Source organism: Melospiza georgiana, chromosome 3 (genome assembly GCF_028018845.1).
Source record: "Melospiza georgiana isolate bMelGeo1 chromosome 3, bMelGeo1.pri, whole genome shotgun sequence".
NCBI classification, from domain to species: Eukaryota; Metazoa; Chordata; class Aves; order Passeriformes; family Passerellidae; genus Melospiza; species Melospiza georgiana.
Genome location: NC_080432.1, coordinates 17,691,190 through 17,716,088, shown reverse-complemented (window position 1 = coordinate 17,716,088; position 24,899 = coordinate 17,691,190). Strand labels below are relative to the sequence as shown.

The following is a 24,899-nucleotide window of genomic DNA, read 5'->3' as shown; positions in this document are numbered from 1 at the left end:
CAGAGGAAAATGTGTTCTGAAGATTGCAATGTGCTGGAAATGGTGAATTCTGGACCTGTCCTGCTTTTCCATATCTTGCTGTCCTGTGTACTCCTGGTGTTTTTATTCCTCTTTTTCCTGTGCATCCTTGACTTAGGACAAGGATTTGTAGAGAGAATGTCCCACATGCACTCCCATCCTGCTGCTGTCCCAAAAACAGATGGAAGAAAGAGAGGGGATGAAGGGCAGGAGAGCAGCCTGTACCTGCACATCTGTGCTCTGCCAGTGCAGAGTTCTGTGGAACCACCTCTGCAGGGAAGCTCTGTAAGCAATCCAGCTGCTTGCAGGGACTGAAGGGTGTCTGTCAGATCAGTAACATGCTTGGCACCTCAAGAAAATGGTACCAAGTTGTGGGAGCTACCAGAGTTCAGACAGCAGCTACTTCAGTCTGTCTCTGTTATTTCTCCTGTCCCCTGGCCAGTCTAAGAGCTACCAGGAGATGGAGAGGATCTTTGGCTGCTCTAGTCACCAGTCATTTCCATCTGCTGCCTGAGATGTCCAGGGCTGTTTTCATCTGCTCTGCCTTTTTGGGTGCTGCTTATTGTTTATGGAGGCTTCAGCTGTTCTGTCTTCTGTTCCTCTAAAATATTCTAAAAACAATGTAGCTGCAAGATCAGCATGTGTGCTCTGCAGGCTGCCCTTGCTCCTGCTTGGCTGGCTGGCAGCAGGAGAGGTGGGTGGTGTCTGTCTGTCCCCTCTGTCCCTGCTCCACTGGGCATTGCCCTGGATGGGAGCTCTGGGCTGCTTCTCCCAAAGGGACCACAAACTAGAATCAGGGGCTCCTTCCCCTCTCCCTTAATAAAAATAAAATAAATTAAAGTGCTTCTTATGCCACACAATGGCCCTGTTGCATACTTGGAACTGTGGCACTGCTGTGTCCATGGCTGTGTGAGCTCTCTGAGCCTGTCACACATCAGGCTTTACACATGCTTGGGGACAGGAGAGTGTGTGTTTGAGTGTGTATGTTTTGGCCTTGTTCTGTGTCAGCTTCCACATTAAGAGGCTGGAAGAGGGCTGTTGTTCTGTGCCAGTGTTCTTCCAAGGCTTTTGAGGATTCCTCTTTGCTGTGGCTCACTCCCACTGCCCTTCTGAGGCTGTGGCTGTGCTGCAGCCCATGGTGTGGGACTCAAGCCACCTTTGCACAGTGTTTTAGGCTGGGCTGGCTGGCACAGTGAGTTCAAGCACCAGCATTACCCAGGATCCCAGACAGCTTGCAGAGCAGCACATTCTGGGAGGCTGTGACTTGCTGCTCCTGATTCTCAAGCCAACAATGTCAAAGTTGTCCCAAGGCACATGTACAATTCAGTCCTGGCTTGCAGTGAAGGCACTCAGGGTAGTCCTGTTTGATTTCCCTAGGGAAGGGCAAATCTCCTGTTGAATGTGGGCTTGAAGAAGGGTGTTCTTCATTCATGCTCTCTCTCCTTTCCTTCAGGGAAGAAAGCAGTGATGGATTCCAGCCCCTTCCTGTCAGAGGCCAATGCAGAAAGGATCGTGAGGACCTTGTGCAAGGTGCGGGGAGCAGCACTGAAGCTGGGACAGATGCTGAGCATTCAAGGTGAGTGTCCTTAGCACAGGTCCCCAGCTGTCCTTAGGGCTGCCAGCTGTGACACAGGGTGAGCTGTCTGCAGTCAGGCAGTGCCAAGTGAATGTGGAGACTCTGAACAAATGGCTTTGTCCTGTGGAGCAGTGATGGAAATGTTTGCGTTCCATCTAATCCCAGTATGAAATAAATAGGTGCATGCACTTAGACACCACCACTCTCTCAGTGTCCTTATTGTGTGTAACTGAAATTGGTTGACAGTAGGGTGACACTGTGAATTTTAGTGTCTGTGTTACAAGCAGAGCTGTATTACACTCTATTTGCAGGTGTCCTGCTAGAAAGGAGGAGGGTGACAACAAGAATGTGATCCTGTTCTTTGTTCACCAGAAGTGGTCAAGGTTATATCCACAATACTCTCCCATTATAGCAATCTGATTGTGGTTTACATGCTCTGTGGGCACTGAAGCTTTGCTGGGAAGGCCAGTACAGCTGATAATCTTATCAGGTATAAAACACTTGTTTCCATCCTGAGAAGACTTCAGACTGCTGCTTAACCCATTGAGCTCTGAGGCCAGTGACCACAGGTGGAGGCATGAGGGACATCAGTGTCTGCACTGAACTGTTAGGGAGTTGGCAGGTGTGCTCAGTTCAAACCTTATCTGCATCTTTCCAATTGGCCTTGCTGCCCAGCCTGATAGGGAAGGAAAGAACCAGCCAAAAATAGCTGTAAGACTTGTCTGGAAATAGCTTTCAATGTGTTTCTGAAATTGAGTAAGTGTCTGAGTGTTTGAAGTACTCACTTTGCTTCCTTTGTGCTTCTACTTGAATTTTTGTAGGTATCAGCTGATGAGACTGGATCTAGTAGAGTATTAAATACTTTGGCCTTACCAACCAAACAAGATCAGTTCATTATCCCAGAGAGCCCTGACTGGCATTTCACTTGCTAATCAGTTGGTTTAGGTGTTTGCCAGGCTGATGGCCCCCTGGCAGAGCCCAGTGGGAGGCATCAGCTGCTGTGTCAAAGGCTGCCACCCACATGCTGCTTTCTCACCCTGCAGAAGCTGCCAGGTGCCACTGCTGGCTCACAGCGCAGTTCCAGGAGGAGCTCCTGTGCTCCCTGCTTTCCAGTGCCTCTGGTATGTGGGCAGAGCAGGCCATGCCTGGAAATCAGCTCTGCACTGAAACTCATCTGCCATAGGTGGGATTAATTTCAGATTCTTGGGACACCACTGAGCTGTGCCTGCTGTGTGCCCAAGGTTGGTCACAGCTGCCCTAGGCCTGCATGTGAGTGCAGAGGAGGAGCTATGAAAGGCTGTCTCTGAGGAGCAGAAATTCAGGAGCTCTGGATTTTTATAACTTGCTTGCTGTCTCCTAAGGTTACACTGCTCTGGCAGGAGTGTCAAATACTTGGTGATTGACTTCACTCTGGTGTCAGAACAGCCTTCAGCAACCTCAGTGGTTGTAGCCAGCCCTCATTTGGACTCTTGCTATAAGTGTGTGGATTCTGCTGTGCCTGGCAGGAACACAGGCCCATGGTGACCTTGCTGGGGGACAGCTGTGCTGAGATAAATCAGACAATGCAGAGTGTCTGTTTCTTGGGGTGGCTGTTTGGACAGGAGGGTTTCACACAGGTCCTGCCACTTCATGGGCTTCTCTGGGGCCTGGTGAGTTTGAATTCACTGCTTCTGTCAGCAGGTCTGGGTGTTAACTGGGGGCAGGGGCTCCTTGTAGCTGAGCACAAGTCATAAAGGAATTTCATTAAAACCCCTGACGTCTGTTTGGGGAGTCACTGGATTTGTGGGGACTCACATTCCTAAAGGTCCTGCACAGAAAAGATGTCAAAGGCCCCCAGTCATCCTGTGCTGTGGGAGATGGTGGAAAGGCAGCTGAGAGTGCCCTGCCTTGGCTCCTGCTTCATGCTTTGTTCCAGTGAGGCCTCAGCACTGACCACAAAGACGTAAAACCTTATTCATCAGCGTGTGGTAAGCCTGGCAGAGCTGCTCCCACAGCAGGGCTGATTTTTGACATTGCTGCTGAGTTTCTGTACACTCAGCCTGGACTTGCAAGTTCCTTGGCTATTTGATGTTGTGCTCATGAACAAATGCTGGGGATGCCCTCCCAGACTGTGGGTGGAAACCCTTTGAGAGCTTTATGGATGTCAGCAGTGAGCAGAATAAGGGAGGCTGATCCTGAATGCCTGTGGCAGATGCTGATGCTTTGACACAAACAGCTTCTGGGAGTCACTCTTAGTGAGATCCCTTCTCCTTTTGCCCAGTCACCCTTGCCAGTGCAGGTGACACATTGCAGCATGGTGGTTAATACCTCCACAGAGCCCTGAGAATATTTTTGAGCGTGTTCAGAGGCTGGGCAGTGATACAGCATCAGTGACAGAGCAGGTGTTTCTGTCAGTGCACACCCAAATGCAATGTCTCACCTTCCTGCAGGTTTGTAACATCACACAGGAGCTCCACTGACTGCTCCTGCAAAGCCTGATCCTCTTACAAACTTCTCTTGGCTCCACAGTAGGGTTTTGTTAGTGCTTTTAAATGCTGCTATGGCTTCAGTGGGAATTTGTAAATAATGCTGAGTGTTAATGTCACATCTCTGCATTATTTATCTTTTTTGTCCCTTCCTTTCCATCCTTCTTCCCAGGACAGTCCTCTTAAGGTCACTGTTTGTTTCTTGTTTCCTGGGATAGACATAATGTGGTTCATGCATGTGTATTTAGAGAGGAACAGTCAATTTTTGTTTGAATGTCACAATTGCATGTGCAGGTTCAGTTCTCAGGATCAAGGCTTGTAGCCTGGATTTTTCCAGTATTGAGAGAGCAGCAGATAAATCTGATTCCTCTATAATCATTTATGAAATTAAAAGTTTGCTAGCAGTGGTGGTTTTTCTCTGAGTTGTTGTAGAAGCCTTTGCTCAAGTAGAGGCCAATCTTTCAAGATGCCCCAGCCCCTCCTCTTATGAGTGTAAATACTTACTTGCTAAATACTTCTTAAACTTAAAAGTTTGGGCCCAGCTGTGTTCTCTGCTGCCCATTTGTAGTTGCTCTGTGTTTGGGCAGTTGTTTACAGTAGCAGATGCTGAATCCTGATTTCTCCAAGAGTTCAGCACTTGTCTAAGTGGTGTTTTACCATTGCACAGCATTCTGGAGGAGCTGCTGCCCCTTAAAATGCACTGGATTAAACCACACTGGGAACCTTGGAGCATTGGGATGGCTCTCCAGGGGTTCCTTCTGTGACCTGTGTTTCCATGAGGCAGTGGCCTCTCCTAGACCTGGGTGCTGCCAGCCAGGAGATGGGCTGGGGTGTGACAGGGACAGAGCACTGTCACCACACCAAAAGAATTAAAGAATTACTTCTAAAACCTTCACTGGGGTGTACCTGGGGCAGGACAGCTGACTTGCCTGAGTGCAGGAGCACATTTCTCTGTGTGTGGAAGGATGCAATGGCTGCTCTGAGTGCTGTGTGCTTTCCCTTGGCAGATGATGCCTTCATCAACCCCCACCTGCAGAGGATCTTTGAGCGCGTGCGTCAGAGCGCCGACTTCATGCCCATAAAGCAGATGATGGTGAGGAATATTCCTGAGTGCCTGCCAGGGAAAGGGACAATGGACAGAAAAAATGTCACCTGTGACATGCCCTAGTAAGGGAGGTGGATGGGGATTTTATAGAATATTTTAATAAGGTTACATATTTTCAGTTGGGGGTAAAGTGTGATTCCTTCTCTGTTATGTGTTGTCTTTTCTCTCAAAAAATTGGAAATTTGGGTCTAGACAGAGGGGGGAAAAATGTGGGAGTTTTTCATGTCCTGAGATTAATGTTGATATGGAGCAGGATGCTGCCACAAATATGGTTATAGGGTATTGTTGAGTGTAGCCTCCTCTTGTGTTTCCTCTTCTCTTTCTTGTGGGTCTTAAGGTGGTGTCTAGATATGTCTACATCCCATTTTAGAAACAGACATACAAGCCTCAGTCTGATGGAAAATAACCAGGAGCTTTGCCCTTACCATTTTGGTTAACTTGCCATCAAGAAAACCCAGAATGAAGTGAACTAAGTTTGCTTTCCTCAGTGTTTATGTTCTGTGTAAATTAACGTGTAAAGGGTGATGCCAAAGGAACTGCCAGCACTACTTATCTTCTGCAAGACACTAAGCAGAGCTAGAACTTAAATATGGCAGTCTGGCAGGGTAGCAAAGAAGATGTTAAAGCAGGCTGTGATGTTTAATTGTCAATATTGCCTTAAAGAGAGTCATGCCTGGATTGCTTCTCTTCAGCTTGGCAGGATGATGAAAGAGGAGAAATAGCTAACTCATTTTCTTTGCTCATTTTCTGGAAGATAGCAAGTGGCACCTAAAAGGGGATGTTTGTATGCCAAGGCAGCAGTGTTTGTGTTCCAGATTTCTGTCCCTTAGGGCAGAGCCCCACAGAGATCTGATCAGCACCTGTAGAGTGCTGGGGCAGCATTGCTGGCTGCACCACTCCCTGCCTTGCTGTGCAATGACAAGGCACGGAGGATCATCTAGAAAGCAGGTTATAGGCACTCAGAACTCAGTCACCTTAGAGGAACGTGATTTCTAAGACTGAAAGACTTAAATCTTTGCTTCCCATACCCTGATCCTTTCTATTTATTTGTAGAAAACTCTGAACAACGATCTGGGCCCCAACTGGAGGGATAAACTGGAGTCCTTTGAAGAACGCCCCTTTGCTGCTGCTTCCATCGGTCAGGTTCATCTGGCACGCTTGAAAAACGGGAAAGAAGTTGCCATGAAAATCCAGGTGGGCTTTCCAGAGCAGCCATGTCATGTTTGTGCTCAGAGAAGGGCAGGGGAGCTATGGGTGTGAAATAAGAAACATTTTAATGGAAGTGAAGATGTGATGTCTTATGTAGGGCAAGCTGAGTGGAAAACACAGCAAAGGTTTTGCAGCTTGAGCCAGTCTGAGTCCAGATGAGCAGGAGACATCCCATGGATTTTTCACTGCAGTTTGGGATAATGGTGCTGAGGGACTGCTTGTACTTTTAGGGCTGTATGGGAGGGTCCCACCTGCTCCCCAGGTCAGTCCCCTTTCTGGGTGTCAGCAGCCTCAGGTGGCTGTTTCCAACAAAATGACATTCTAGAGCTAAAGCTTATAAACCATCCTTGTACAGCATGGTTTATAATCCCAAGGAGTGAGGTTCCTGCTGGCTGAGCAGTATCCCAGGCAAAGTTGGGATAAACTCATTGGGGGATTTTGTAGTATGGGGAGACTTTAGCAATATTATCAATGGGTGTGGGTGTCTTCTGAAGCCATTTGTGTCCCACGTGCTCTCTGAAGTCAGGCCAAGGTAACAGCAGCAGAAACTGAACCCTCTGGCATCAGCACACATTTTCCTCAGCAGTGCAGGCTCCTTCCCCTTGACAGAGAGGGTGAGAACAGGGTGAGGTGCCTTGCCAGGACTGGGCTGGGGCCCCACCACCTGCCCTGCTGCTGGGAATGACACTCTGGGGCTTCCAGGGGTGTGTGCTTCCAGCTGTGGGAGGGAAAGGACTGACTGCCATGGCTCTTGTGAGATTTGTGTTTCTGAGAACCCGTCATGTGTGGGAAGAATTCCCATCAGAGCATCTGAACAGGCCATTCTGATTGCAGGGAGCTGCATCTTAGCCTTTCTGTGTGTCCCCTGACAGATGCTGGGCTTTGAGAAAGCTTTTAGAGGAGGCATGTGTGGCTCAGGATGCCCTGGCCCATTGTGGTGTGGGTGCTGAGCCAGGTGTTTTTATCCTGCCCTGTACAACCAGGCCTCATCTAACCCCAACACTGCCCTCTCCCATTGTGTCCCACAGTACCCTGGAGTGGCCCAGAGCATCAACAGTGATGTCAACAACCTGATGGCTGTCCTGAGCATGAGCAATATTCTCCCTGAAGGTAAAAGACAGAACCCTGTGTTCCCAGGTGGAGTTCTGCCAACCCCTTTCAAGCAGCACATTGCATGTGTCCCTCCAAGGACTGGGAAAGGAACTTAAGGATGCTAAGTGTGCCCAGGAGCAGATTCCTGCAGGAAGCAGGAGAGGCAGAGGGTGCAGGGCCAGCTTGGGGAGCCAGGCTCTGTTCCCCTGTTGTGCTGCACAGCTGCTGCTGCCTGTGCCTGCCCCAGTGCCCACCTGGTGGGGTGGGAAGTGCAGCTGTGTGTTTGTGGCCATGTGTGTGCACACACCTGCAGAGTAACTGCACTTGTCTCTGTGTTCTCTATAGAGACAGACCCATAGGGATTCTTGGCAAAATATAAAGTGCCTAGGAATACTCACTTTTGGTGGCTTTCTAGGCTTGGAGTGTGGGCAGTGTCCAGGTGAGGTAGTCTTGATTTGTCCTGTTACTTTCTGGTACAATTGGCACAACTCATTCTTCTCCATGTTCCCTTGTAGCTTTCCATGCCTGCCATTCTGTGCTCTTCCCAGATGTTCTCTATTCTTTCAGAGAACTGTCTGACTTAGAACTTGCTCAGTGTCCCAGCACATGGATAAGTCCCTTTTCCCACAGGGAATGCAGGACTTACCACTCTTTTTTCCAAATACATGCCTGCAGCAGCTGTAATTATCAGTGAGACTGTACAAATGCTGCTCTAAAATCAGGCTGGGTGCTGACAAAATCTGGCACTGTTCTCTCTGGTGGCTGGGCAGGGCCCTGCAGGGGTTGCTGCAGCCCCAGCTGTGTCTGGCCCAAGGAGCAGATTGGTTTTCCAAATTCAAGACTAAGACTGGGCTTGGCACCTCAGGCCCTGGCTACGTGCTGCTGCTGCAGTGCACTGCATTAGTCATGGTGACTGTGCCTGGCAATGCCTGCTGCCCCTTGCAGGCAGCTATGGAGCTGTTCCTGCTGCTTTTGCCCAGTGCTTGGGTGCTTGTCTTTGGTGTGTGTCCCTGCACAGCTGTGCCAGCAGCAGGAATGGACAGTCTGGGCTGTGGGGAGGACAGAGCAGTGCTGTGGATGTGCCTGGGCTGTGATTACTGCACAACCTGCATCCGGTTGGAAATGCACCTTGGCTCTCTGGGGCCTCCTGTGCTCCTCAATTGCAGCTCTGGGAAGCTTAGCCTGAGCAGATCCTTTTTCTAAGCCTGATCTCTGCTGTGCTGTTTGACTTTCAGGTTTGTTCCCAGAGCACCTGATTGAAGTGGTGAGCAGAGAGCTGGCCCTGGAGTGTGACTACCTGAGAGAAGCTGCCTGTGCAAGGAAATTCCAGTATGTTCCCACCATTGCCTTGAACCCCTTCTCTGTGTGTGTGTGGGAGAGGCAGGAGAGGTTGCTTAACTTGAGGGATGGTGGGAGCTCACTGCTGTGCCCTGCCATGGCACAGGGGAAGGGTGCATGGCTGTGGCCTGAGCTGTGCCCCAGAATGTGATCACCTCCTCTGGTGCAAGTCTGTCTGTTGTGCCACATGGGAAGGTGCTGCAGTAACTCCTGAGGCTGGGTTGCAGTGCTCTTACCTCAGCCTGTGGTTAACTTCTCCCATCCCTCAGTCCAGGAGGTTTTCAGTTCAGCTCTCTTGAAGCAGTTACCACCAGCAGAGCTGCCTGCTCCCTTGGCTTGCCAAAGCACCCAGATTTCTCCATGGTGCTGGATGCTCTTTCTGTCCTGCTGCAGAACTGTGGCACTGCTCCCCTTGGCAGAGCAGTTCTTCCATGTGTGCAGTCTGGCCCTGAAGCCAAGTGGGGTCAGCAGAAGAGCCCAGTGCCCCTTGATGCACCAGCCTGGAGCCTTCATAATATCACTGCCCTGGCAGGAGATGGGACCTCAGGAGCTGGCAGCAGCTCCAAGTCACTGGCAGGGTTTCTGCTGACTTAATCCCTACTGTAATTGCTGAGGGAAACATTTCCTGGCAGCCCCAGGCAGGGTGTGGGGAGAGGCTGGTCCAGGGCTGTGTGAGGTGTTGCTGATGGGTCTGTCTGCTCTCAGGGCTCCTAAACCTTTTCCTCTCCTTTCTCCACCCCTAGGGAGCTGCTGAAAGACCACCCCTTCTTTTATGTACCCAGAGTAATAGATGAGCTGTGCAGCAAGCACGTGCTGACCACAGAGCTGGTGTCTGGCTTTCCCTTGGATCAAGCTGAAGGACTGAGCCAGGAGATTCGAAATGAGGTGAATTTGGGAGGTTGGGTTTCTGCCCTTGCTCAGAGCCCTGTGCCAGGCTTGGGTGCATGCCTTGTGGCACAGCAAACCCTGAGCAGGGCTGTCTGGAGTCTCCAGGAAGACTTGTTTAGGGAAGGTGGCAGTGACACTGGCGTCTCTCCAGGCTCATTTGGGCCTTGCAGGGAGGGGCTGGAGGGGGTGAGTGGCAAGGGCAGCTGAAGGGGAGGTGGCCTCACTGTGTGATGCCATTTCTGATGACCTTAATTTTGGGGGGACTGTCAGTAAGGGCAAAGGTGCTTTATGCAGCTGCTCTTGTGGGCAGGATTGCAGAATCATCCCAGTGCAAGCAGCTGGGTGTCATTCCTGCAGGACTGGCTGGAAAAGTACCTGTCAGTAAACAAAAGCAGGGATGTGGGGATAGGTGGGTGTTGGTGCTGAATATAGCCAGGGATTGGAGTGCTGTGGTGGGACAAGCAGCTGTTCTAGCAGCAGAAATAACTGTCCTGGTATTTGGATGTGTGTGTGTCTGTGTGTGTGAGCTGTCAGCTGTTAGGTGACTGGGGAAGAGGGCAGAGTCTGTTCCCCTGGTTAAACAGATCTCAGTGTCACATTAGATTTGAAGCTGTGCCAGAGCTGGCTGGCTATTCTTAGGGACTGTCCCCAGCAATGAGCTGCTCCATCACCAGGACTCATTTTAAAAGGCTGTGAGCTGCAGGAACAGCCCTTCTCTCCTGTGAGCCACGGGCCTGGCTGACCCTCTGCCTTCTGACCCCAATGGCAGGGTCCTGCAGCAGGGCTGGGCTTGCACTTGGTGCTCTCTTCCTTGCACCTGTGTCACCTGTGTTTCACTCAGCTTTGCAGCAGCTGGAGAGGGGCAGAGTGAGGCTGGCAGTTCTGCTCAACAGGCTGCAGCTTAGCAATTCTCACAGAAAAGCTCTGCTGGAGTGTGTAATCCAGCAGGGGGGGTTTCAGGGACTGCTGCTCTTGCTTTTCTGTGCCTGTCAGTCCCAAGGTGTGGCTCTCTGCTCCTCCCTCAAGCTGGGTCAGTGCTGAGCCCACAGGAGTGCATGCTGGGTCTGCTATCATACAAGATTCCCATTCTTGCAGCACCCAGTGTGTAGTCAGTGCTGGAAAGTGAAAAGGCAGGAGCAGAATGCAGCTGGATGAGCACTGGAGCATCTGTGCCATCTGCTAAGGACATCCCATGGCAGGGCTGGGCTGGGAGTTGCTGGTGCTGTGGTGAGAGGTGTTCCTTCAGCTCTGCATAGAGCAGATGGTTCCTGCTGGTGTGGCAGTGTGTGCCCTGTTTGCTGATGCCTGCTGTAAGTTACAGGTGTGAATTTGTTTCTTGTTTCTCCTTGTTGTAAAAGATCTGCCACAACATCCTGGTGCTGTGCCTGCGGGAGCTGTTTGAGTTCCGCTACATGCAGACCGACCCCAACTGGTCCAACTTCTTCTATGACCCACAGCTGCACAAGGTAAGCCTGAGCAGCCACTCTCCTGCCTGCACAAACAGCAGTTTTCACCAGCTTTTGGTTATTCCTCACTCCCACTCCCCACTTAATCCTGAGTGGGATTCTCTCAGTTTCCTGTCCTTGAGGCATGGGCACATAGTGCAGGGAAACCTCCCTTTGCCACTTGCCCTCTCTAGGGTTTGGTAGGAAAGCAGGGCTGCTGTAACCCTGGCCCTTGAGCAGTCACAGCTACTTCCTCTACCTCAGGATCTGTTCTGAAGGTGGGAGGCTGCAGCAGGCAGTGCTCTGCCAGCACACACCTGAGCCCAGGATCTCCCTCTTGTGCTGTGGAGATAAGACTATTAATTCCTGCTCATTGGTTTGGCTGCTTGTCTGTGCTCTGTAGGGCAGATGGACTTGCTTTTTATTCCTGAGGTCTGTGCTGCAAAGTGCTGGGAAAAGATTCAGTGGTGCTCTGTCCCTGCACATGGAGCCTGAGTGGAGCTGCCAGCAGAGCAGGAGTGGCAGTGTGGGCACTGGGCAGTGGCCTCAGCCCTGTTGGGCTGCAGACTGGGAATAAAGGAGTCAGGGGCAGCTGGGATGCAGAGGAGAGCTGGGAAAGCCAGCTGAGCTTCCTGAAGAAATCAGGAGCATTCTTAAGATCAGCTGTGGTTGACTCTAATGCAGAGAGCTTTGTCCATTCCAGGTGGCCCTGCTGGACTTTGGAGCAACACGAGGGTTTGATGAGAAGTTCACAGATGTCTACATAGAGGTGAGGACTTGCACTGTGCCCTAGAGAGCTGCACTTGATTTTGCAAATACTCTTATCTCTCAGCTGTTATCACTTCATACTGGGATACACTTTGGGTGTGGGGGAAGTAGGGCTGGAGGCGAGAGTGGTCTCTGTTCCTGTTTCATCCCTTGCATGGCTGTCTGCAGATGTGCTGCAAGCTCTGAGGTGGGATGTTCACACAAGTGCACTGCAGTGATGCTTGCTGGGGGCCTTGGGTGTATCAGGGCACTCACAATTCTGTGATTTTTATATGAGGATATGCAGGAATTGCTTGTTCCCCTCCTCTTCCTGAGACTTGCAGATTTTCCACAGATAGATGAATGAATGTGAAGTCAAACATGCTTCCTTTGTGCTCACCATGTTCTGCACATGGTAACTGAGCTGCCAGGGCCAGCAGCTCCCACCTAAAGCTGCTCACAGTCAGCTCTGCTGTTTCTTTGGGGAGGGGCTGACTATTTGTGAAGCTTTTTTTGCTGTCCCTTACATTCTCTGGGCCATGTGCAGCCCTGTTGGGAAGAGGTGGAGCTTTTAGCCAGTAGCTCTTAACCTGCCCAGCATGCAGAGGAGAGGGCAGAGACAAGGGAGTGAGCAGTGGCTGGTGTTGGTGTGTGCTCCTGTGGCCTGGGCAGCAGTCCTGCTGTTCACTCTTCTCTTGGCTCTCCTGAAAGTATTCTCCTTCTCAGGTAATCAAGGCAGCTGCTGACATGGACAGAGAGAGAGTACTGAAGAAGTCCATTGAAATGAAATTCCTCACTGGCTATGAAATCAAGGTATGGAGCAGAAGGGTCTGATTTTGGTGTTGGGCACAGATAAGGTGATTGCAGGTCTGTGAACTTCCCCAGACTTCTTGATGTGGTAAAAGTGTCAGTCCAAAAGCCCTTTTGATAAGCATGAGAGAGGAGGGTAAAAAAGGTTTTGGCTTTTATTCTCACTTCCTTTTGGGAGCAGGAAAATAATAAGGACACAACTAGCCCCAAAACCACTGTCCTTCCTTCTCTCCCCATGCAAGACCCTGCAGCTGATGACAATTTCTGAAGAAATATAGCAAATGTCCAGTCACTTTGATTTTGTATTTTCAAAAGGATCTGGTTATTTTTTCTGAAAGCTGTTAAGGGAAAATCAATTTTCTCACATACTCCTTCCCACTGTGCACTTGTGCAAATGTGTTAGAACCAGCATGTTGTATGACTGGGAAGATGGTTTTCTGGAAGGTTTAGCTGCTCAAAACTGTATGAACTAAATGTTCCTCAGTCTTGCTGGGGGCTGAAGGTTCCCTTTGTTGTGGACAGGGCTGCTGCTGAGCTGCTGCTGTTAGCACTGGCATTTCTTTTCCTCCTTGGTGGTTCTCATGGCTAGTGGTGTTATTTATCCCTCTAGTTAAGTGTTACTTATCCCTCTTTCCTTTTGGGCAGGAAATGGAAGATGCCCACTTAAATGCTGTCCTCATCCTGGGAGAGGCTTTTGCATCTAAGGAGCCTTTTGATTTTGGCAACCAAAGCACCACTGAGAAGATCCACGGTTTAATCCCAATCATGCTGAAGCACCGGCTCATCCCCCCGCCGGAGGAGACCTACTCCCTTCATCGGAAGATGGGCGGCTCTTTCCTCATCTGCACCAAACTGAAGGCCAAAATTCCCTGCAAAAACATGTTCCAAGAGGCATACAGCAAGTACTGGAGCAGTAGGGGCAAGAAGCCAGAGGAGTAGTAAGAAGGAACTTGTCTTGTTGTGAGGGCCTGGTTCAGCTGAGCCTTGCAGAGAGCGTTCCAAGCCTCCCCAGCGTTGCTCCCCAGCTCTCCATCCTCTTGAGATGCAGCAGCCCCATGCCCTGGAAGCCAAGGGTGCATTCCTCGAGGACAAAGCTGCTCTTTCCTGCTGTGTCTGTCCTGCCTGGACTGCCAGCACAGCCCACAGCTTGCAGGAAACTCTTGAGTGCTTCTGTGCTGCTTCAAGGCACCAGCTGACTACCTTGAATGCATTTGTAACATTGTGATGGTGGCTGCATATTGAGAGGGTTTTGTAATGAGTAGGGGAAGGAGGATGAGAGCAGAATTTAATATTGAAACCTATTTGTAATTGTCCACAAATTGTTTTTTAAAAACCTTCCCTCTTTCAAGCTGAGGTGGAATTCAAGTAGTTTTCATACTGTGACTTTAGAGAATGAGATACCAAGGTGTCCCCTACCACAGACACATCCAGCACCTCCCCCACGTTTTTGTAAGTCAAGTGGTGGCAGTCTGAGAACCCTCCTGGATTCTTCTGACATTGATTTAATGCAAGGGGCGTGTGTGTACGTTGAAGTTTGATGCTTTCTGCCTCTTTCTGGCTTGCAAGCTAAACATAGGAAATCTTTTAAAAGTCCGAGAATTGAATGCCAGTCTCTTTTAAACACACACACACATGCACACTCTCACAACCCATCTCAGTTCTGGGAGTCAAACATGTAATCAGCAGAGCTAGATCTGAGCACACCTAGTGGGATTCTGCACTGTCTGGTAGGTATCAGCTTTCCTGAGGGCGAGTTAGATAAGCTCCAACTCTGACCCCCACTGCTTGCTGGACTCCTGACTAAAACCTGCTCTGTGCTTCCCTGAGGCAGAACTTGCAGCAAGGCAAACAAACGTCCTGCCTCTGGAGAGCAGCTGCAGATCAGCTGAAATGTCACACGGTTCAAACCAGACGCACAGTTTTAAACTCCTGGAGTCGAGCTAGGAAATTGACTTTTGTAGGTTTTTGTACAAAGCCTGAACCTGTACAACTTCCTGATGTCAATAAACAAGTGCTTGTGCCGTGGGCCTGCTGCTTGTGGCTGTGTTATCTTCTGGTGTGGGAATGGACACTCAGGCGAGCAGTGTCCTGTTCTGGGGATAAACTGCAGCTCAGCAGAAGCTGAGGCCTGGTCATGCCATGAAAATCCCTGGTAATTTACTTGTTTTTTAATTATCCTTTTTTTAATCATTCTGGCAGCAGCCTCCTGAACACAAGTCTCTCTGCCTTTCCTGCGCTTGTGAAGGAGAGGCTGGTGCAGCTGAGGCTTTCCTGGTGTCATAAGGCAAGTGCCAGGTATTGATTTACCAGCAGGCTCAGCTGGTCCTGCTCAACTAACAGAGCCCAGGAATGCCCAGGTTGCCTGATATTAAGTCCAGCATATGTGAAATCCTGACAGCTGACACTTCAGAGGGAGAGAACAGGTAAGTGACTAAATGGTCTCTCTCAGGAGTGACCTCTGAGAAATAGGAAAACAGGTAATGGTATTATCTTTATTCCAAAGCCATAAACATATAATATGCCACTTCATTTAAGACTTTATTGAACAAGATGCAGTGCAGTTCAGTTCAAAATCCCAGTCAGATTATTCTTAACCTTTTGAGAAGAGTTAACTCTGCTGTTCAATGAAGTAATAGTTTTGCATGAAGCAGTTTATCAGTGTACAAAGTTACAGTAACTTCCCTTGTTTTGAGTTCTGATAAACATTGTTTAGTTTTTCTCCTTTGGCTCTAGACCTTGCAGCTGTAAAAACAACAGAGCTGTTTGAGCTGTTAAATGTTTATGATAAAGTTTGAAAAGTAAAGTATAAAAAGCTGACAAGGGAATTCGATTAGGTGAGCTTCAGAGCAGATTTTCTGAAAGTGAAGGTTCAAGGCCAGCATGTTCAGAGGACTTGCAAAAGTGGCAGAGTAAGCTGGAGCACTTCAGTTCACTTTTCCCCTTGCTCATGTCAGCCCAGATCTTGTGTATACCATGCTGGGGCAAGAGCGCTCAGCTCCTGGCAAACATTCCCCTTCCCAAGAGGGTTTAGGAATGACATCCAGCTGAACAGTGGAGTTTGTTTTGCATTTGCCAGAGGGTAGCAACTTGCAGAAGCTGAGATGTTGCTTTATTAGGAGAGCTAATTAGAGCCCTGAGTCACTAATTCTCCTGACCTTTTGTGTATGCTCTGAAAGCATTAATAATGGCTGTAGCTTTGTCCAGAGAGATTTGTGACAGGAGGAATTGCATGTCAGAGGAACAGCCCTGTAGAAAACGTGAGCTAGAAACTCTGGCTTCAAGTCAGAGCAGTTGTGACATTGTGCAGTGAGCAGGGACACTTGGTCCATGCCGGGCACTGCATTTGCTTGAACTGTGCTTGCAGGCTGAGGATGTGACTGTTCTGTGCTGCAGGAAGCTTCTATGGTCTAGAAAAATCTCTTGTGAAAACATTCTTTGCACAGGGCAAGCTGTAGATTAAAGCTGCCTCTGGAATGACAGTGATTTTCCATTCTAAAGGAACAAGATTGAGGCTACCTCTGGTAGCAGTGATTTTCCTGCTTTCTTTCTTTAGTCAGCCTGGCTGCTGCATCAAAACAGAAACTGCATGCTGAGGAGCTGAACATGCAGATCAGTTTCTGCTTTTCTAATGCCCAAATCCCTGACTACATTTCCCAAGACCTTCACAGCTGTGATGTGCAACTAGACCCCTGGGAAATCAGAAATAAAGTGCTGATAGAAAAGTCAGAGCACAGGAACCAGGGTATGTCCCAGAGCTACAGCAGCTGCCTCACTGGGATGAGCCATGGGCTTAAATCCACCTGAACATTTTGACTGAAAGAGAGGGACAGGAGTCAGGCAGCCTTCGAAGAAGGGGGAATCATGGTGCCTGGTCCTGAGAGGGTTTGGAAATGGAAGAATGCCCAGGCTGGCACTGCTGGCAGTGTGGGATGAGTAACAGCCCAGTGCTGTATTCCTGCTGCAGAGGGGTCACTGAAGCAGGTACCAAAGCCAGGACTTAGCCCAGAATCGCTGAGGCTGGAAAAGACCTCCAAGATCATCAAAACCAACCGTGAGCCCAGCACTGCCCTGTTCACCATGGAACCATGTCCTTAAGTGCCACATCCACACATCCTTTGAACACTTGCAGGGATGGCGACTGCACCGCTTCCCTGCACAGCCTGTTCCCATATTTCACATGCCTTCCTGTGAAGAAATGTTTCCTAATACCTAATCTAAACTTCCCCAGGCCAAATGAGGCCATTTCCAACATTACACCAAGAGAGGAATGAATGAAAAGGAAGATGCACCAACACACTGTGGTACAGGAAAAATTCCAGGCTGACTTGGGAGGGATGGGATGACAGGAAAGGGTCAGGGCGCATGCAAAACTTCAAAAAATATTCTGAGATGTACTTAAAAGTGCATCAAGGCCAATCTGATGCTGGTAACTCAGAACTAACAAACAATCCAGGCTCTAACACTAAGCTGAAATATTTGATGTGTAGCTACAAATGAAGGCAGAACATCAAAACCACTGACTACAACTCCATAATTATCTCTTTTCTTAGGTCATCACAGCACAGCTGACCCAAGAAAAAGGTCAGGAAAACTGTAGTTCAATATAGAAAAGTATCCAGTCACTTTGATTTTGTATTTTCAAAAGGATCTGGTTATTTTTTCTGAAAGCTGTTAAAGGGAAATAAATTTTCTCACATACTCCTTCCCAAATGTGTTAGAACCAGCATGTTGTATCTTCACCATTTCCATTTCCTCCTCAAAGCTTAATGGGGGGAGGTGGGGAAAAAAGACAGAACATCTACATTTCTAACAGTTCCCTGTTTTATTGCAGTACATCAAAGTAGGTTAATATTAAGTGTGTTACCAACATAAAATATTGGTGGTAAGTCATTTTTACATTGTTGACTGTTCCACCTTAAATATTTCTGTGCAAAAGAATCTACATCATTGTTCTGTAGCAGAGAATCTCTTACAATGTCCCCTACAACATTGAGGGCATTAAACAAAAGAGTGAGAAGAGGCAAAAAGCAGAATTTTCCCCCCACACGCACACTTGTCAGCTTTTATACTCTAAAACAAAAAAAAGTGATTACATCTATGCCATGCAAAACTGTACAATAATATTACAATGAAAAACCTAAAAAACATATTTTAAAAATAAATGATATGAAACTGTCATACATAAAAAGGCAGGTATAGCAACACTGGTTTGTTTGTGGATTTCTTCCCTGTAGATGACTGTCTCAAATGGAGAATGAAAATGGGTTGTACTGAGCTGGAATGAGAGGAGCTGGAATTCAGACTGGAAAGCCTGCAGCAGAGCGGCCTCTGGGGGTGTTCATCAAACAAACTGTGAACACAAAGTGCACAGAAGGGTGCTCACACTTCGTGTTAGTGCAGAAAAGTTGTCCCATTTCCTCCATGGAACGGGCTCGTGTTCACAGAAGAACCCTCAGCAGGAATTGCTATGTGCCACTTGGATTCTCAGACTAAGGCTCAGGAGCTGGGGGTACTTGCACTGCATGAAGTTTTATCCTTAATGCATTCATAAAATGGAAAACTTTTTTCCACCCAAGAGCATGTTTGTCCTGTCCCTCAGGGTCTGGCCATGCAATGCAGCACAGGGCCAGATTCTGTTTCTGTGGTAATAATCCAACTGTTCTGTTTGGAAGGGCTGACACACTGTGAACCAGTTAGGTGCATTAAACTACATTTCTATAAATAAACTATGCTTTTTGGACTTTTTTTGGTATGGCAAGACCCTTAACTTCCCTCTGCCATGTACCTGAGAATAACACACCTGGGTTGTAACTTATCAGAATCAAATCAAAGAGAGAACATTCCTGACTCAGTTTTGAAACTCATTTAAATGGGCAAAATACACATTCATAACAAGCCACAGCAATTAATGGAGGGAAAAAGAAGCAACTATTTCACCACAGTCTCAGGAATGTTTTTTTGAAACCACCAGCTGTCTTCTACAGGCCAAAGGCAAGAGAGAAGAGAGGACTGTAGCCCTGCTTTTGGGTTCATGAAATGTGGGAGGAAGCCACATACCTGTGTGTGCACACGTGCAGGGGAAAACTATTTACCAAACCTATTCCATCCTATAACCTGGAATCCTTAGTAGCTGCCTGAATCTGTTCAGATCCTTGTTGCCATCAAAATAGAGGAAAAAAAAAAGGCAAAACCCCAACAACCCATCTGTTCAAGCACAGTCAAAAATGCAAACAAACACCTTCAGTCTCAGCCAAAAGGAAAAAAACGCAGCTAGAAACACATCCTGTGTACAGAGAACATGTGCCACACTCTAGAATTCAGGGGGAGGTTTCAGCTCCCAGAACAAAATGCAGCCCTCGACCTGTGGAGTTGAAGCAGTGCTACAGTGCCAAGGAGCAAACATCAAATACAGGAGACAACTGCCCTGGAGATACCAGTCAAGAGTCTTACAGTTCAAATGACCAAGTTACTTTTCCTTTAGAAAGCTCAGCTGCAGTATGCTTACCAACAAAAAGAAATGAGTGTGGTTTCAAATTGAGTCTGTAACCAAATGGTCCCCAAATATATGAAACTATTTAAGCCCTAGGACAATTTTTCTCTTTTCCAATAAGCGATGTGGTCATTTGCTTTTCAACTGAGAGAACAGTTGCTGTTTCTCTTCTGAACAGACACGTATAAAAATGCACAGGACCAAAGTAATGATTAAATAAACCCTAGAGAAGACTGCTGAGGCTTGGACATTGTAGTGTACAAACAGTGTGGGCCTGTGGAGCTCTCATCCTCTGAGCTTAGTGTTGGACACAGCTGACCTATGCTCTGCCTGAAAATGCCAGGGTTGGTATCAATAGATTGCAGGCACTGGAACAGAGCAAACACAGGGGTTTGCTCAATTTAATGTTTGCTAAGTGGTGGCTCTTCAGGTTCCATTTTCAGATAGAGCTTTAGCACAGCTGCAAAAAAATAAAGTCCATGGAAAACGATCCTGTGACCCTCTCTCAGGGGACTGCCATGCAGGCTGCTCTGTCTTTAATGACTACTGTTTAAATGCCTTCTCTCAACATCAAAATAAGATTATTATTTAAATACAACATACAGTAAATACAAAACTAGTCTGCAAAGGCTTTGAAAAGTGTGTGGACATGCTTCACCAAAACAAGGGAATTGTGGGTAAAAAGCAGTGCCTATACTTGAAGCAATATGCAGCCTTTAAAAAGAAGCTGATGTGGAATTTCAATAATGCCAATAATACCCTGCCTATCTGTCCCTCAGAAATACATAAACTTTTCTGGGAAGAATTACTTTCAGATGCTTTGCTCTTTGCTAAAGCTTTTAATTTCAAATGCCAGGCTTGCAAAAGTAGTAGGTTTGAAGTGAAAACAAACAACACAACCAGCTTGCTACTCTGAAATACCCAAATAGGAAAGAGACAGGCTTTTGATATGATGGTTCCTACAATAATTTCTTGAATCCCTGTCCCAAAATAACACTGAATTAACTTAAACTTGGATAAGCCTCTTGATTCAGAGTGAAAGAGAAATCTTACCTATGAGACCCAGCACGATTAAATGGATTAGATGATGTGTGTCTTGTTCCCTATGTCACATGTAGATCATACCTGGAAATTACTGTACATGGTTTGAACTTACCTACAACCTCTATTAGGGAAGACAGAAACTGCAAAACTCCAAACACCTCTGTGTGGGTGAAACTCTACATAACTGCTGACTGCAAGAACACAGAATGGTTTAATGAGAGCCATAACAAGTTTCCAAAACCCACAAACCCCAATAGTCTAAATACAAAAAGCCCTTATGTGTTTGAGTATGGTCATAGTATGAAGTCAGCAACAACACTACTGGGAAGAGAGGCTCATCCCAAATGAAAAGCACAATCTGCCTTGCTAACTAAAGAGAAGAGACATCTTCCTCTTACCATACATCTGCTATCAGTTTCTCATTTATTCTGCCGACTGGGTGACCACTTCAGCTTTTTATTTATTTTTCCAGCTTCAGCAGGCTCTGCCTTTCACTGCAATACTTCCTGCCCTCCAACCTGCCCTGCTTTTGGAACCAAACAGCAGGTGAGCACATAGAAACAACTGCAAATTGCACAAACCCACAGCACAGGTAGGGGGCAGAGGAAAACCAACCTTGCCAGTGCAGCAGTTGTGGGTCACCAGGCATCTCTGACTACCACAGTGTCAACAGTGTGAGGTCAGTCTTCAAGGTTCTTTGTTGCTACAGTGACAGCAAAGCCAGCCAGGGCCAGCTTTGGGCTAAGGGCACTCGTTTGGCTGATGTGTATTAGCAACCAGTATTTGGTAATGACTGTAAGAGTTTGCTGCTCAGGGATGGTCAAGGAGGTCAAGACTGCTTGCTCCCTTCTGAGTTAAACCTGCTCAAAGGCTGACCCAGGGGAACAGTTTTCCTGCTGAATCCAGCTGCACTGAACTCCCTTGCTGCCTGAAGGACCTCTCCTGTAGCTGCTGCAAGGCTCCAGCTCACAGGTGGCACGCACGGAGCAGGGCAGCCTGTGGCTGGCTGCTGGGACAGGGCCTTGCTGCCAACTGCTGTAGTTTCTGAAAAGGATGGGGACTGTGAGGAAAACAGGAATTACAGCTTCAGTTCTGCTACTGAAGGCCAGAAGGAGGGAAGTGTAGTGAGAGCACTGCGGGGGCAGCGCCGCGAGCGCGCGGAATCTCTGTCCTGCCGGAGGTTTTAGCCAGGCCTCCGAGTCTGTAAATCACCGAGCATGAAAACAGGGACAACACAAATCTTAAATTAAAGGCTCTCTTAAATAAGCATCCATCTTCTGCTGCATACACAATGCTTTTTTTTCTTTGAATATATACATACGTATTTTACTCTAACATCTGCGTATTTATTTAAACTCTGTACTGTAGTAAAATATGCATCATTTTAATCAATAAGGATTTGCTGGCGACAATCAGATTGACATTCAAACGTGGTGGCTGAAAGCTTTTATGTGCCTCTGACATACTGATCATTCCCCATGGTGGGGAAGGGGTCTCTGTGCTACTTTTGTACAGTACAATGAGCTATTGTATGAAAACAAAATCCCTCTGAATTTTCTCTTGTTGACACTGGTCTGGTCTACTTACGCTACCTTTTGGGAAGTGGAAGGGGAGTGGGATAAATATGTCTTTAAAAATGAAGCAGCTGTAACCACAAAAATGAAACCAATACTAATACAAATCTACAGCATCTGATATTTACCAACACCCTAGCTTTGCTCATTTGCTGCTGTCAGATCTGGGGAGGTGAGGCAATGCTGAACAGTGCTGAAGGCGACCAGCTTTTACCTTCCTCTGTACCCCACTCCCAGATCCTTTTCCGACAGGGAATGGAGAGGGTTAGGAGGATGAAGGTGAGAACTGGAGCAAGTGAAGGGGGCAGCCATGGGGACAGCAAGCTGATGTGATGCCAAATCTGAATGCTGAAGCAGTTCATGAGTCCCAACTCACGTGGTCAGAGCTCTCCAGGGAGAGGCTCTTGGTCTTGTGAGGAGAAACCGGGCTGGGAGGGCTGCTGAGGTTGGAGCTGTTGGATGCCGTCGAGTGTCTTGGAGAGTCAGAGTCCTGCAGCCCAGAGACACACAGGAATACCAGTAAGTAACAGCACAGCAAGTTTGGGGATCACTGAGAGTGTCCCAGCAACAGTGGCTGGATTCAAAGGCCTCTGCGGATTTTGCTTGTGTCCAAAAATCCTGAGGGACCTTTTTTGCTCACAATTTCCAAGGAGACCCGAGATTAAATGGTCAGATCACTCTGCTTTCAGCAGGCATAAGTGATACTGACATAAGGACACAGCACCAGCGGGATTCTGGCAGTCTGTGTGTTGCCAAGGGCTGCCTGGCCAGCAGAGTGTGCAGCTACAACAGCTACTGCGTTTCCACAGATTATGATCAAGATGCTCTTGCACTAAAATGAGAAATCTTTGTGGCTTCATCACAGCTCCCTGTTCTATGTCAGCCCCAGGGTATCAGTTCAAACATCCTACGAAGTTTACTTGGACCTTCCAGAGCACAGGAGAATGCAGCTCTGAGCGTGAATTTGGGCTGACAGCTGCCTTTCAGCTTCCACTGGCAGGATATCTCCAGTATCATGAAAAGTCTGTGTGATCTCTTATTTTCACAATCCTTGGTAAGAAAATGGGTTGGGGAAGTTTTGTAGGCCAGTTTCAGATTGAACCCTCCCATGTAAAACGATTTTGGCTGGAGGGACTGAGTTTAGCACTGTGCAGGATTTCAGTCCTATCATAATGATAGTCTTGACTGCACAGAATAGAAATTATTAAATCAATTTCCTGCTCTAAATGAAATCATAATTCTTAAACTGCCTTGTTAACTTCTGAGTACAAAGTGTCTCCTGTGAAGTGGTTGCTAAGATAGCTTATGAATCTTCGCACATAAAGGCCAAAAGGAACATCAGCACTTCCAGCTGTGATATGCCATGATCAGGCTGTTACTCTACTGGGCCTGTGTTTGGGGGAGCCTTGCTACCCACATATCTCCAGCTAAGGAATGCGCAGAAAAGCAGAGAGCTTTTTCTGCATCCTAAATACCAGCACCAGAGCTGACACTTTGACCACAGCCTTTTGTAGCTTGAAATACAGGAAATCCATCTCTCCACTCTCAGTGACTCCCAAGCTTGTAGCCAACCCCATGAGAGGACTGAAGTGCCTCACCTTTACCCACACCTGCAAGGTTTCTCCTCCTGCTGCAGCCACTCACCTCTCGCTCATAGTCCCTTGTGGGAGCATCACTGCCCTGGTCCAGCCCCCCTGAGGACAGGGAGCCATCCGAGGGCGATGCCATGGGCTGGCGCTTTGCTCCGTAGCTCCCTCCCGAGAATTCCCTGCGCAAAGCGCTGCCGTTCTGCGCCGACGATCCTGCAACAGAGAATCAAACTGAGCTACAGAGTCACAGAATAATGAGGTTGGAACTCTGAGATCAAGTCCAACCTATGCCCTAACACCTCAACTAGACCACGGCACCAAGTGCCACGTCCAGTCCTTTTTATCTTTGCAATAGAGGCAAGAGAGGCATCAAGAGCTACACACAGCTCAGCAACAAAATTCCTAACGATGAAGTGTCACAGACATATTTCATGAAAAATACTTTTGCTAGGATTTTTTCTCCTGAGAAACTGAGAGGTCTCAGGAACAAAATGTAAACAATAATTATGTGCTGCTGTGGAATGCAAAAGGTGCATCTTTGATTGGTCTCATGTGATTGTTTCTAATTAATGGCCAATCACAGTCCAGCTGTCTCAGACTCTCTGGTCAGTCACAAGATTTTATTTTAATTTCTTTCTATTCCTTTCAAGCCTTCTGATGAAATTCTTTCTTCTATTCTTTAATATAGTTTTACTATATATTTTTTTAAAAATAATATATATACATCATCAAATAATAAATCAGCCTTCTGAAACATGGAGTCAAGACTCTCATCTCTTCCCTTGTCCTGGGACCCCTGCGAACACCACCACAATGGAGCTTGTGAAAAACTTGTCACTGATTTAAAACACTTGAGCAGGAGCAAAACAGTCCCAGGGCTAAGAATGCAATTTGAATTCTAACATCAATTAAAAAAACTGGACAAATTACAAATGTACGACTCTCAAAAGCACTACCTGCTTATTCACGTGCTCCTTTGAAAGCAAGACTAAAATGCCCTGCTAGCCTTGGCAGCAACACAGTCAGCCATCACTTGGGAAAATCCTCATCCAGTGTGGACAGAATCACAGAATTTCTAGGTTGGAAGAGACCTTTAAGATCATTGAGTCCAACCCATGTTCTAACACCTCAACTAGATCATGGCACCAAGTGCCACATCCAGTCTTTTTTTAAACACATGGAAGGATGGTGACTCCACCACCTCCCTGGGTAGATGAAGCAACTGCAGGCAGCTCTTTCCCTGCCACACTTGTGCCCAGCCCCCAGAAGCAGAGAGCTGTGTTTGCTTACGTGCTGCCAAGCCGCTGCTGGCGCTCATGGAGCGTCCCGGCTCCGTGCGGGCTTTGGTGATCGACGGGATGCTGACGGAGCCGCTGAACACCGTCCGGCTCTCCTGGGGCCGCAGGTTCTGAAACGCACACACACACACCACGGTCACTTATCCACTGCTGCCTCAACCCTGCTGTTCTGTCCCAAAACACGGGAAAGCCCCGACCTTACCAGAGCTGA

The 24,899-nt window shown here is 47.8% G+C and overlaps 2 protein-coding genes across 8 annotated transcripts in view; one reads left to right on the top strand and one right to left on the bottom strand.

The window, feature by feature from the left end:
• COQ8A (coenzyme Q8A) overlaps positions 1-14,720 on the top strand; it is a 40,936-nt gene extending 26,216 nt beyond the window's left edge. Inside the window, exons 6-15 of the mRNA XM_058020549.1 lie at positions 1,472-1,594; positions 5,067-5,152; positions 6,218-6,358; positions 7,402-7,483; positions 8,701-8,794; positions 9,547-9,688; positions 11,050-11,157; positions 11,840-11,905; positions 12,610-12,696; positions 13,339-14,720. Coding sequence (XP_057876532.1) covers positions 1,472-1,594; positions 5,067-5,152; positions 6,218-6,358; positions 7,402-7,483; positions 8,701-8,794; positions 9,547-9,688; positions 11,050-11,157; positions 11,840-11,905; positions 12,610-12,696; positions 13,339-13,632 — 1,223 coding nt within the window. The 3' untranslated portion in view covers positions 13,633-14,720. The remainder of the gene's footprint in view (positions 1-1,471; positions 1,595-5,066; positions 5,153-6,217; positions 6,359-7,401; positions 7,484-8,700; positions 8,795-9,546; positions 9,689-11,049; positions 11,158-11,839; positions 11,906-12,609; positions 12,697-13,338) is intronic.
• Positions 14,721-17,492: 2,772 nt separating this feature from the next.
• CDC42BPA (CDC42 binding protein kinase alpha) overlaps positions 17,493-24,899 on the bottom strand; it is a 181,891-nt gene continuing 174,484 nt past the window's right edge. For all 7 annotated transcript variants that reach the window (XM_058020540.1, XM_058020541.1, XM_058020547.1 and 4 more), the window contains 3 exons: positions 24,681-24,798; positions 23,446-23,603; positions 17,493-22,291 (listed from right to left, as the gene is read on the bottom strand). In XM_058020540.1, the coding sequence (XP_057876523.1) occupies positions 22,160-22,291; positions 23,446-23,603; positions 24,681-24,798 (408 nt within the window). In that variant the 3' untranslated portion in view covers positions 17,493-22,159. The remainder of the gene's footprint in view (positions 22,292-23,445; positions 23,604-24,680; positions 24,799-24,899) is intronic.